At 30.2% G+C, this 13,230-nt stretch overlaps 1 protein-coding gene across 1 annotated transcript; it reads right to left on the reverse strand.

Annotated features, from left to right (window-relative positions):
• Window positions 1-3,579: 3,579 nt before the first annotated feature.
• On the reverse strand, window positions 3,580-4,752 carry LOC133691712 (uncharacterized). Its single transcript, XM_062112318.1, has 4 exons — window positions 4,594-4,752; window positions 4,352-4,470; window positions 4,121-4,239; window positions 3,580-4,007 (listed from the first exon to the last, which is right to left on the reverse strand). Exons 1-4 carry the CDS (start codon window positions 4,643-4,645, stop codon window positions 3,884-3,886), a joined length of 414 nt encoding a protein of 137 aa, XP_061968302.1. The 5' UTR covers window positions 4,646-4,752; the 3' UTR covers window positions 3,580-3,883.
• Window positions 4,753-13,230: the final 8,478 nt, after the last annotated feature.

Genomic DNA, 13,230 nt, shown 5'->3' on the forward strand with positions numbered 1-13,230 from the left:
AAGTTGCCAATACATATAACAATTTTGTGATTAATTTTATTAAATATAATGATAATACTTTTGTGATTAATTTTATTAAATATAATGATAATAAAATTTAAATATATAATTGTTTGTTCAATAAAATTTTAATATCATGTTAAATAATCATCTCGGCCAAAAAATATAAGTTATTAGATAAAATTTCAATATATAATTTATATTATTTTCTGATAACTTGTTTCTTTTATCTTTATTATTTTCTTCTTTTTTGTTATGAATAAACATTAGTTCTCTAAATGTTCTAATTATTTATTTGCATGAATTTTTAAAAATAGAAAAAATTCATTAACTGTGTTTATTTTTAAATTATCATCCACTTTTATTCTTAACAATAAATAAGTTAAATATTTGTTTTGAATATATTTAAAAAAAATAGTGAAGGGTAATGTAATAAAGTGAATGAAAGTATGTAATAACTATACTTTCTAGATTTAGAATGAAAACTTGAATTAAATGGAGTAATATCAAGAATAAAAAGGGCATTTATTTAGGGATTGAGAGAGTAATTAATTATGACTTTGACTATCATATTAGAGGGGAGAGGTTCTAGAAGTAAAAGTTACTCTTTAATGCTCTACTTGGTCTTTTTTTTTTTAATGATATGTTATTTTCAAGTCTATTTCCCCTGTATTTTTTTTATTTTTTAAAAATCATCCATCATTATCATTGAATCCATGAAAAAAAAATCAACAAACCTCCTTGGAATTTATTGAAGAAAAATTCGTGATCGTGCGTATGAAGTGGAGAGTAAAACTCACTAATGGAACCAATTTCTCATGGATGACGATGGGATCGGTATTTTTAATTTTATTTTTAATAAAGAGGGTTACGAAGAAAATGGATCTAATCAGAAACCTTAGTCTGGCGGGGAACGATTTGTTGGGCAGTCGCTTCCGATTTTCGGTGGGGGCATTGATGAGTGATTTACTACTAACTTCAAGGGCTGAGAGCACGGATTAGTTGTTATCGTTCGAGAAATTTGGTGAACATAGCCGTTTTGTGGGAAAGGTTCATGATTTCTGTACAATGGTAGGTGTAAGATGTTACTATTCTCCCTCTCTTTTTTTTCTCTTTTTTATCATGATAGGTTGAGCAGAAAATTTAGAGGAATTTCTGAAGTGGAGGGTGTGGATCGTTTGAACGACTCTTTGCTGCCATAATTACATGTTATTCTTGACTAAGGGTGTGATTGGGAATGCAGTTAAACCGTGTTTTTTAAAATTTTAATTTTTTTTAGATTATTTTAATGTGTTGATGTTAAAAATAATTTTTAAAAAATAAAATATATATATATATATATATATATATTATTTTGATGTATTTCTAAACAAAAAACACTATAAATCACAACTGCTACTACATTTTCAAACATAACCTTAAAGTTTACAAGGAAATAAGGTTAGGACAACATATTTTTCAAGGCTAAAGAGAAAAAAAAAGGGGGGGGGGGGCATGTCACCTTAAATGGGACGGGGGAACACTCCTCACCATCGTTATGGGGGCGGCAAGACGCATCCAATGCCGTCCCAACATGTTATGTTCTTTTTAATTAAGGGTGATTATTTTCGATTCGGTTTGATTTTTATCAAAAAAAAGTAATGAAATTGAATTTTTTTTTAAAAAAACCGAAATCGGTTTAAACCGACCAGTTTTGGTTCGGTTTGGTTTGGTTTTTTAGAACAAAAACCGGTTCAAACCGGTTTGGCTCGGTTTTTTTGGTTTAGGTTCGGTTCAGTTTGGCTTTTTTGGTTTTAGAGTTATAAAACCGAATTGAACCGGTCGGTTTTTTCAAAATTTTAATCGGTTTAATCGGTTTTTGTTCACGGTTTGATTTTTTAGTTATTTTTTTTTTGTTTTCTCGGTTTTTCAGTTTTTTTGCTCACCTCTACTTCCAACGTGAGGCGCTGCACGCGCCTCCCAAACCCCGGCGCATGTATTGCAGTTTTTTCTTTTTTTTTTAATTATTCTATGCAAATACCAAATTACTCCTGATAATATTAACAAAAAATTAAAAAGACCAAAAAGAAAATCAATCTTAGGTAAGGCCATAATTGATTTATAGGTTTGAAGGAATATTATTTTTAAAATGCTCGTTGGACCGGTATAAGTCATTTTTTATACTAATATTGTTAATTGAAATTCCTGGAGTGGAAGTCCTCCAAATTTCCATCGCCTTACATCAGAAAAGAGGCCAGCTATGCAAGTGTGTGGAGCTAAAAAAGAGTTCAGTATTTTTTTGTAAAATGTTAAATATCTAGGGACCAAAATTGAAAACTATAAGCTAGACTTGGACTTGTTTGTATTGAATAAAAACTCAGGGATTATTTCAAATTGGTATTAGAATTTAGTGTAAAGGACAATAGTAAAACTCAATCTCAGAACAGGGTGCTGTTTCCCTATCGTCGTGAGGGCCTATGAATTGCGACGTCATGATTGTTGTGTGAAGTTAAAGAAAACATGATGCTGTTTATTTCTTGCATTCAATTGCTTCCAGCTGGTTCAGAAATGTAATAGCGGAGGTAATTTAAAATCTTTTTATTTAAAAATATATTAAAATAAATTTTTATTATTTTTTAAAAAATATTTTTAATATCAACACGTTAAAAAATCTAAAATTATAAAAATAATTTTAAAATTTTTTAAAAACACAGTATATCAAACACCCTAAAAATATTGCGGTTTGAGTTAAAAAAGCTTTTCATTTTCAAACTTGTTAGGTAATATCGTAACTTCTGTTTGAGTAAAAAAAGCTTGTTGTATTTAAAATCGTTTGGAATTGTAATGATAATTTTTATATTTAAAAATATATTGAAATAATTTTTTTAATTTTTAAAAATTATTTATTTTCAATATTAGTAAATTAAAATAATTAGAATTCTAGATGTTAACTGATTAATTTCATTCCTTAAAAGTAAAGTGTGAGATTCAATAATTTTTTTAAAAGAAAACTCCAAAAACTGGGGTAACTCGTATAATTACGAGTTAACCACACCCAACTCATGGCCTGAGGTCACAGTAGAGTTCAGGATTTATAACTACGATACTGGTTTCGGTGGATTTATCTTTTATCGTTTTCTTGGTGTTTGTGTACATGGTAGCCCATAAAGCCCAGCAACAAGAAACCTTCCTTTGAAAAACCGGCCCATTAAAAACCTTCACCATTAGCCCAAGCTCGGGGGCTCCAGGGCTCCGTTTCTTTCGTGAACTAATAATGCTCCAGAAGGCCCAATCCACCCTGAACTGATATAAATTAACCAAATAATGAGTCATGAATGTTTCAGGACAGATTTTTTTGTTTTTTCCATTTCCTTTCATTATATAACTGATCATTCTCAAAAAGCTTGTTATATAATTGATACTAAGGTAGGGTCGTTGTTCCTATTAAACATTGCACAGCTTGAATCCAGCTCTGATTCAACCTGCCACGAGACTAAAATAATATTTTTTTTAAAAAAAAAATCTTTAACATCAACCACAATTTTAAAAAATAAAAAATAATTTTTTTTTGGCAAAAACAAACACTGTTCGAATCACAGATATAGAATAGCAGGATACAAACTGCACAATTTCACTTTATTTCTCATGAAGGCCTTTTCAAACCATCTTGATTAATTAGGGGGACAACAAAGATAAAAGCCTGGTGTAATAAAGTTATACAAGTCAATGTCTTGATGGCCAACCATCCTGCACTCTTAATAATTTATACAGATGATCAAGTGGCCAGAAAAGAGGACAAAATCCACTAATCACATTCAACTTCTCCATATTCACAGCATCTTACAAAGGTGGTAGCTTAGCTTTTCTAGTAAATCCATGCAGTATACAGGAAGCAAGGAGGCCATCACACAGCACTGGCTCCACTGACGGATTTTGAGGTGGCGATGTGAAACTGTGTTGAGTAATTGTTGGAGGAACGTTCCAGTTCTGGTGTTTCATTTAGAAATGCCCAGATGCTACTAGCCCACCTGCAACAACAATGGCTTGATTAGGATGTACATGCTAGATTAAACCATACAAGACTTTGATCTAATGGCCATAACGGGGTGAGATGCTTAGGATTTTTAGCTTAATTAATTACCAGCCATTTTTCTTGATGAGTTGCTCCAGACTTGGTTCAATTTCCGAGTCCATGAACTTCTCTGTATCGGCTGTAGAGCTTGGTCTCTGAAACTTTACTCCATCTCCGTACATGCCATCCTGTAACATGCATGTCATGATCATGTAAGTGAAGATTCAGGGTATTCATGCAAAAAGAAGCGTGCCCACGAAAAAACAATATAACTAAGTGAACATGTTATAGAAATTAGACCTGGTTGCTATTAGATGGACTAGAGAAAACTTTGAGATGATCCTCCTCTGTTTTCTTCTTCGATTTCCAGTAAGCATCAATGTCTCCTTTAGTTTGTGACCTATTCCTTTGGTATTTCACTGAAAAAGGAACCACGGGTCACATAATCAAGCCAAATCAAGTAACCAAAAAAAAAAAACCCGAAAGCTCCATGTGTGTGTCATGGCACAGATTGAACAACCATGATTGCCAAGAATATTTACCTGATTCACGATCAGGTACAGGTGAGTCCCAACCAGACATTAAAGATCCCATTTGTTCCAAACCTTTTAATCAAAGCACTTAGCAAGAGTGTGTGTCTTACCGATCTTGTGATGATTATGATCTTTTATCCTTTATATACTGCTGATGTGCGGGGGGTCTCACGTCTTATCCTTTTTTTGTTCTTATCCTTCGCTTGGTCGCCGATATTCGTGCAATACAATGTATATCTACAGGGCCCTAATTTTTAATATAAAATAGTTTTTTAAAAAAATAATTATGTTTAACATTTTTTTCTTTATTTATTATTAAAATTTTAATTAATTAATGAAAACATTTTTCAATAAAAAAAATTAGTTTAGTTTTTAAAAAGTATTTTTTATTTTATTTTGAACGAAAAACACTTCTTAAAAGTTATAAAAAAAACTAAAAATATTTTATTATTTATTAATAATATCAAATTTGATCCATAATCTTATGAGTATTTTTTAAAAAAAAATTTATTCCTAGAAATATTATTTAATTTGATTTTTATATTAATTTTAGTTATTATATTTTTTATTGTTATTTATTTTTCTCATATTTTTTAAATTAAAATATTTATTAGATTTGATATCTATTCTTTTGATTGTTATTTATTTTATTTTATTTATTTTTTAATTTCATCATCTTTTAATTTTTTTTATCTATCAGATTTTATCTCTATTTTTTTAATTACTATTTTTTTGAAATAATTTATGAAATTAGATTTTTTTTAATTTCTTTATCCTTTAACTTTTTTATCTATTTTTGGTACTTATTTTTTTAATAAACTTGAAAAAAAAATTATTTTTCAATTTATTTTTCATTAAATTACTAAAAATTAAAAAAATAATTTATTTTTCAATAATATAAAAATAAAAATCACTTTAAAAAATATTTACTTTCTTGTAAACAAAGTAAAGAATTTAATTCATAATTTGACATGAGAAGGATTCGAAGTCAGGAGTTAACATGTGAGGTTATTTTACAATCAAAATTTGTTATTTTTATTTAAAACTAATTTTTTTTTAATTCTTGTATCTTGATTTGGTGAGGTTAAATCAGATTTATTCGGGTGAATCTTAGCTAATTATTGGTGTTTGACCGTATTAATTTAAAACTTATTTAATTTTAAATCTAGATTGTATTAGGTTATATATTATAGTTTCAGTGTCCGGCACCACCCGTTGGTTTATAAATTACATTTTATCTAAAATATATATATTTTTTATAATTTTGATGTATAGACGATAAATCTGGGATAGTTTAACGACAGAGTATGGACGAAGGAAGCGAGCCTGTTGACTTTATTATATAACAAGCTGAAGTGGGTCTGTGATTGTGACAAGTTTCCCCAACTTGTGTCCGTTAATCTTTAAAACAAACCACTGCCCACAGATTCACTCGTATGGACAAACTAGAGGCAGGATTTTGAGAGGATGGAGATGCCAGATATTTTCCTTCCATTTTGCCCCTGACTTTTGCTCTCACTGCCGGCCCCACGATTGGATTGGCGCGAAAAATATCTTCTGCGTTTTATTTTGACTTCCTGGTCAGGAGGAAGAGAATCAGAGACGATGCTTCATGGGCCTTATGGCCCACTTCATTAAATATATCGGATTGGGCCAGACATAGCCCACTTCTATCCTGTCACTCACAGGCCATTGAACTGGGTCGAGTATCGTCTTCTATTGGCTATGTACATGGGCTGGGCCAAGGAAACTTGAAGCTTCAACTTGGAACGAGCTTCAATTGTTTGGTAATAAGGAATGAAATCGTGAAAATAAAAAGTTTAAATAAAAATAAATTCAATGGACTGTTCAATAATAAGGAATGGAAACGGGAAACGGGAAACGGGAAACGTGAAAATAAAAACAAAATTTTTATTTTAAATTCTTAGGTGTTTAATTAAGAGAAAATAAAATGAGAATAAAAATTAATTAAAGTTACATTGCCATGCAAGGTGAGCTGGGAATGGAAGTAATGAATGAGAATTAATTTTTTAAATGATATAGTATTAAATATTTTTTTTTCATTCTTGATATCTAAATTATCACCATCACTTGTTATTATTACTATTGTTTCATTGTTTTTTCTAATATTATTATTATTTTTCTTTCATCCATCATTATTGTTATTCAACTATTCAATTTATTTTGTTCTTCTCCACCATTATTATTGTTATCATCATTATTATAATAATTTTTATTATTTTTCTACTACCACTGTTGATACAATAAGTTTTAAATTATTGTTCATTTTTATTTAAAAAAACAAACACTAGGAATTTTAAATTTCATTCTAGTTTTTTATTATTATTTCAAACACAATACTCATTCTCGTTCTCAATCTCATTTAAGATCTGTTATTCTTGACGACTAAACAGAATCTGAAAGGTTGATATGGTGATAAAAAAAAGATATAATGCCTTTTTTAATATTCCTAGTTCAAATTAACTTTGATCCAGAATATCGATCGGAGAATTTATACCCTTAGGAGAGAGTTTAAAAGTCAAGACTCTGAGCCTCTGAGGTCGCTGTTTAAGTCCTTTGAAATGACTTTGTCGACTGCCGCTCTTCCTTTAAAACACCCGCAAGGAGGAATTCTGTTTATGTGGAATAAATTTAAGGTGATGAATTGCTGATGCGCGTCATTCCATGGCAGACAGCGACTGCGTATTCACAGTCTTTGCAGTTCATCCACTGAAATTGGAAAATTTAGAATTTGATTCTCGGGCCAATATTATAGCACATAAAAACTTGGCAGAAGTTACAAACTCTCAAATGGCATGCTTTCCAATTTATCTTATAAATGATGATAGCTAGTGACCATAATCAGTGCACTAGATGAACAATTATCTACAATGTTTTTTCTTCTGGGAGCTTTGGCAGGCATGAACAACTTTCTCTGTGCGATATATACTTTTTTTCGATCGAATTGCCAGTATCCACGCTCAAATAAAATATTTATTGACAGCAAAATCTCGCAGATTTTATTTTTCTCTGGATTTGAACCAGTTCCCAAATCATCTGAGTAAATACGTGGAGGCTAGTTATCAGTAATTTAAAATAAGACCTGGTGGGATGGACATTGAAGAAGATGAGGAGAAAGAAAAAAGTAAAAGGAGCACTGCTTTTGAGCGTGAGCAAAGTCAGAAAAAGTTCGGGAAGACAAAACAATAAAAGGCCGAGTTTCTCTCATTATTTCTCAACCATAGAACAGCTCGTTTACTTTCTTGCTAGGTTTTTGGTATGCATGGCTGTGATTATTGCTATTCAACTATCACTCGACAGCACCTGAATTCCGAGCATCATGTTTACCACAAGCCGAAGATTTTCCCTCTGTGCCATCATAAAATCAAAGGGATAGAGGGAATAGGTCGGTGCTTTAATCATGGCTCCATGTTTTTCTGTCAGATTTTACTCGTGGACTTGTGCTACAAGACGCTCAAACACTTAAAAATAACATCCTGGAATTTTTAAATTTTAAGATTAATTTTGAGAAAACTTTCATATATTTTGAAAAGTAAATGATCCATAAAGTTTTTTACTGAAGATAGTCTATAAGGCTATCAAAAAACACACACAAAAAACCATCCTAATTAGTAAATTCAAAATTAAATTGAAAATTATAATTGGAATAGAAAAAAAATCTAAAAAATAAAAATATCAAAGTAATAGCTTACAAACCGAAGTTAGAATTTTTCTTCAACTACAAGCTTTTGTTACGCTTCCTAGTACTGTCCCTACAATATAATTCATCATTCGAATTTGCAGGAGTTACAAAATATCTTCGTCATTGACGTCATTCGAGATTCAAACCTAGCTAGCTAGCATCCCATAATTCAACCTATAAATAAAATAAAATAAACTGGGCAAAATGAAGGTGGGCAGCTCTCAAAGCAATGGCGAATATATGAAGGTGGGCAACTCTCAAAGCTGGGCAACACAAACCATATATTCATGCCACGCACGTCACATTACACGTTTCATTGGCCGGCAATACTGCTTCTAATTAACCTGTGGCAAGACGGCATCAAAATAATCAATCAATCACTTGAAGATTTAAAGTTTTATATAGCTAACATGGGTATAGTTTGTATGGCTACCCAGAAATCTTATCCCGTCGTCGAATATGCCTATCACATTCATGCCTTGGCGCCAGCTTCGTCTGTCCTTGCTGGCATGTATTACCAGTTGGCAAATTTCCAATTATAACAAGCTTGATGCAACCATCTATTGCATAAAGTCAGTTCAATTAATGAAGGCAACAAGGGCTCCACGTTTCAATCCTTTTAAGAATCTAACGTCCTGTCGTTTAAAGGGCACCTATATGTTTTGGCTATTTCTGCCTCGGCTTATTCCATAGAGTAGAGGTGTTACTGTGTATGTCTGATACAATTGAGCCCGTTTGGAGCGCGGCTGCGGCTGTATTTTCAAAAAATCTAAAAAATTTTTTTTTTGCTAAAATTTAATATGATTTATATGTTTTGGATTGTTTTGATGTGCTGATGTCAAAAATAATTTTTAAAAAATAAAAAAACATCGTTGGCATGCATTTTGGCACGAAAAGTTATTTGAAAAGCACCCGCAACCACACTGTCAAACACGCTCAATATATCGGTACCTTTTGTTGTGTTAAGTTCTCGAAATTTTATATATATATATTAAAAAAATCATCTTAACTCAATCATTTAAATTACCAAGTGAGGTATCAAAATATAATTTATATTATTTTTTAACATATCCTATCAAATGAAAGTTATTTGAACTTGAAACTTGGATAAATTTACATTTCATTGTGTTTAATTTTTATCAAATAAATAAAAATTATGAGATTTGAACTCGTGACCGTTTGATCATTAAAGTTCTGATACCGTGTCAAAAAATTATCCCAATCTAATAGTTTAAACTATTAGGTGAGGTTCTAATAAATAATTTATATTATTTTTTAATAATATCATTATATTAAAAATATTAATTTAATAATTTTTGAAGTATAGAAAAAGAAGCTGATGTGCTTGATTTGATTGGGTTTAAGTTCTTGCCACCCTGTTTCCAATGGAATGTCATATTTGAGGAACATTTATTCCCATCTTTACATCTCCATGTACACATCCCTTCTTTCTAAGATTTAAAGATATGCATTGAGGGTCTTGACCTGGTGGTAGGAGGGGCTTTTCTCCTTCTGCTGCTCCTGGGTTCAAGTTCTCATGTGCATGTCTGTCACCCCCGCGGTGTCTTACATGCTCACTGGTTTTGCAGGGTGTTCAGTGGATCGTGGGATTAGTCGTGGTGCGCGCAAGCTTGCCCAATTATACTAAAAATATATGTGATTTTATGAGACATCCTGCATAATTTTTTTACCAAGTACTTGAATTTTTTTAAAAAAAATGAACCAGAAATCACTTAATCTAATGCAACTTCGACTTGAAAATTCAAATGAGTTTTAACTTCAAAAGTTTTAGCAGCCAAAGGGCGTGGAGTATTCAATAATGCCTTTGCTAAAATCTAAAGGCGTGTGTCTGTTATTTAATAGTGTTAAAGAGTGTGATAGTGATTGTGGTTTAAATTGTTTTTTTAATGTATTAAAATAATTTTTTTTTATTTTTTAAAAATTATTTTTAATACCAGCATATCAAAACGAACTAAAAATATATATATAAAAAATTAAATAAAAATAAATAAATTTTAAAAAAACACAATTTTAATCATGTTCCTAAACATCACCTGTATTTTATAAAAGGCAAATATTTTGTGTGACAAAGAAGCCATACCATAGTTAATCAATACAAGACTTTCGGTCTGTAATTATATGATTAAAATTCCCACGGTAAAGGCCATGATCAGTACTGAGGGTCTTCTTTAGGTGCACCCATTGGTGAGTGGACCCTCTATTTTTAGGTGGCTATAATTTTGATACCCTAGTCAGACAACAAGCGATGATGATTCATTTCTCTGCAGATGAATAAACCTAATTATATACACAAAAAATAATCATTAAGCCACGCATTAATTATACCAAAATTGTATTCTTCGTGTCCAATTGAACGGGGCAAGAATAATTAGGTTTGTCTGAGATATACGCCAATAGCGAGTGATCTTACTACCCACCAGCCGATTATTCACAGTACAACTATTTAAGGAAGTTTTTAGATTTTTTTTAAAAATTTAAATACCTTTTTAACATCTCCATCAAAACTTATTTTTTAAAAATATACTTTTAGTCTTTCACTTAAGCTTCATATTTAATAACTTTTTTCACCTGCAAGCGCAGTTATTAAAAATCAATTATGAGTTAATTTAGTTGATATAGCTGATTAATTTGAAAAACTAATTTGAATTTTATAAAAAAAAAAATATTATTATTTTAATTAATTCTAGTTAACATTTTAAACAAATGAAAACAACTTTACTTTCTATTTCAAAAAGCTGCTAGTATTTTACAATCAATCATGCAAAACAATAGTGAATGTGTCAAAAAAAATTAAAAAAAAATTAATATAATTTATATGTTTTGAATTATTTTGAGGTACTAATATTAAAAATAATTTTTAAAAAATAAAAAAAACATCATTAACATATATTTTAATATAAAAAATTATTTAAAAAATAACCACCACCAAACACATTCAGCATATAATTTGTTCATTAATTAGCAGAGGCATCTACAGCCTACAGCCATATATATATATATATATATATATATATAAATAAATAAATCGCAACGAGAATTCACTTTTCGGAGATCAAAACTATTTTCCTCGTTGCAATCATTGACTCCACGAAGAAACACAGGGTCAGATTCGATTTCTGTGTATAAAATTAAGATATTAAATAGCAAGGATATAAAAAAAAAAAAAGAAAAAAAAATTGTCGTTGAAAAATTTTCCTTATCCCACCGTGCATTCACTGTAGTGAGACTAGATTTCTCTGTCTTGGGGCCTAATTGACCAAGGAAAATCATTAGACTGGAGTGGTTTGCACGTGTACGTGACTCTTGCTGGTAACCTTTCTGACAAGGACTCGCCTGTGGGTCCCCACCTCACATGGGTCAGGATCAAAAGTTCACCTAAACAAGGTTATGTGGTTAACCTCACCTACAGTTATGATAACCTCGAGGCAGGTCAAATATTTTTAGTGTAAAACACAGATGCTAGGGTGACGTTAATATTAAAAACAAAAAAAGATGCGAGACATGTGTAAAAAAAAAAAAAAATTGATTAAAAAAATAAAATAAAAAAGGATTAAATCATAAAAAAATTAATTTTAAATATTATATAAAATAAAATAAATAACAATTAAAAGAATAAGATCAAATATAGCAAATAAAAAAAATTAAAAAAGGATGTGATTGTAAATATATTCTAATTTTATTAATAATTTTAAATAAAATAAATATTAATAAAAAAACACGAACTAAATCTGAAGAAAAAAATTAAAAGGTTATTATAAAATAATTAAAATGTATGTAGAAATCAAGCAGGAGAGATTGAAAAAAAAATTAAAATATTGATGTCATATAGAAAGCACGTTAGCAATTCGCGTTGTTTAGGGATGGAGGTGTCATTGATATAACTCTAATGTTGCCTTGAAGCCACCGTTTGGCAACTAAAAGATCTTTTATGCATCACTTGAATGCTTGCAGGAACTCCCTGTATATTGGAGTGTCATTGCATAAGCTAGCAATTTTTTAAAAAAATAATATTATTTTTTTTAATAATAATTCCTCATAGCTCACGTGATTATAACAAGAAAAATCAAAATGGAAATATGAAAAAACTCGTGGACACCAGTTATTTTTTTTTAATTTTAAAGGTAATCGATGTAGTTACTTTACCATGTTTTGTAAAAAGTCAAAACAACCCCTAGATGCTAGTTTAATATTTATTGTTTTAAAAGATAATTTAGTCTTTTTATTTAAAAAAAAATATATAAAAAGATTGTATTATCCCAATAGCTATCCAAAGTGTTTTTGTTGAGAAGAGCAAAATCATCATTTTGTTATTATAATTTACAGTGAAAATCATTCTTGAGTTACAATATTTTACATTATTAAACACCACTCTTTCATTTTAGGTTTTTTTTAAAAAAATTTGCTTATTATGTATTGTAATCCTAATAATGCAATGCATTTTATTTATTTTTAATTAAAAATTTACTGATTGGATATTTCCTTTCTATAATTTTTTTAACATACTAATATATTTATATCAAAATCACTCATGTGTGCAAAAGGTCCATCGTTATCACGGATAGGCTGTAGTTTTTTTATGGGGAAAAACACAGTGAAATTATTTAACTTTCCTTGCAATTTCAGCTCATTCCAAGTGGGTTTCCACGTGTCAAGATTCATGCCTAGTGGAATATCTTTTCATTTGAAAGAAATGGAATAATAGAGGGAAATGCATGTATTATTGCTGTTATCGCCTTGCATCCACACCCATGAAGCAAAGATCAAGCTTGCAGCAGAAAGAAAAAGAAAAAAAGTTCGATCGTGATCTTGCTATATATGGTCCAGCTGGGCAGCAATTCTGGTGCTGGTGGCTTAGGTGGAAGTATATGGATCCTTTGAGAGGAAATGTTTATTTCTAGTTTAATTTTTGGACCATACACTAC

Source organism: Populus nigra, chromosome 4 (assembly GCF_951802175.1).
Source record: "Populus nigra chromosome 4, ddPopNigr1.1, whole genome shotgun sequence".
Lineage (NCBI taxonomy): Eukaryota > Viridiplantae > Streptophyta > Magnoliopsida > Malpighiales > Salicaceae > Populus > Populus nigra.

Bases quoted from the DNA above. Each gene is read 5' to 3' on its own strand.
- LOC133691712 (XM_062112318.1), bottom strand. From the start codon at position 4,645: ATGGGATCTTTAATGTCTGGTTGGGACTCACCTGTACCTGATCGTGAA. The intron at 4,471-4,593 runs GTAAATATTCTT...TTCCTTTTTCAG, and splicing joins TGTACCTGATCGTGAATCAG to TGAAATACCAAAGGAATAGG. The intron at 4,008-4,120 runs GTAATTAATTAA...TTGTTGTTGCAG, and splicing joins CTCATCAAGAAAAATGGCTG to GTGGGCTAGTAGCATCTGGG.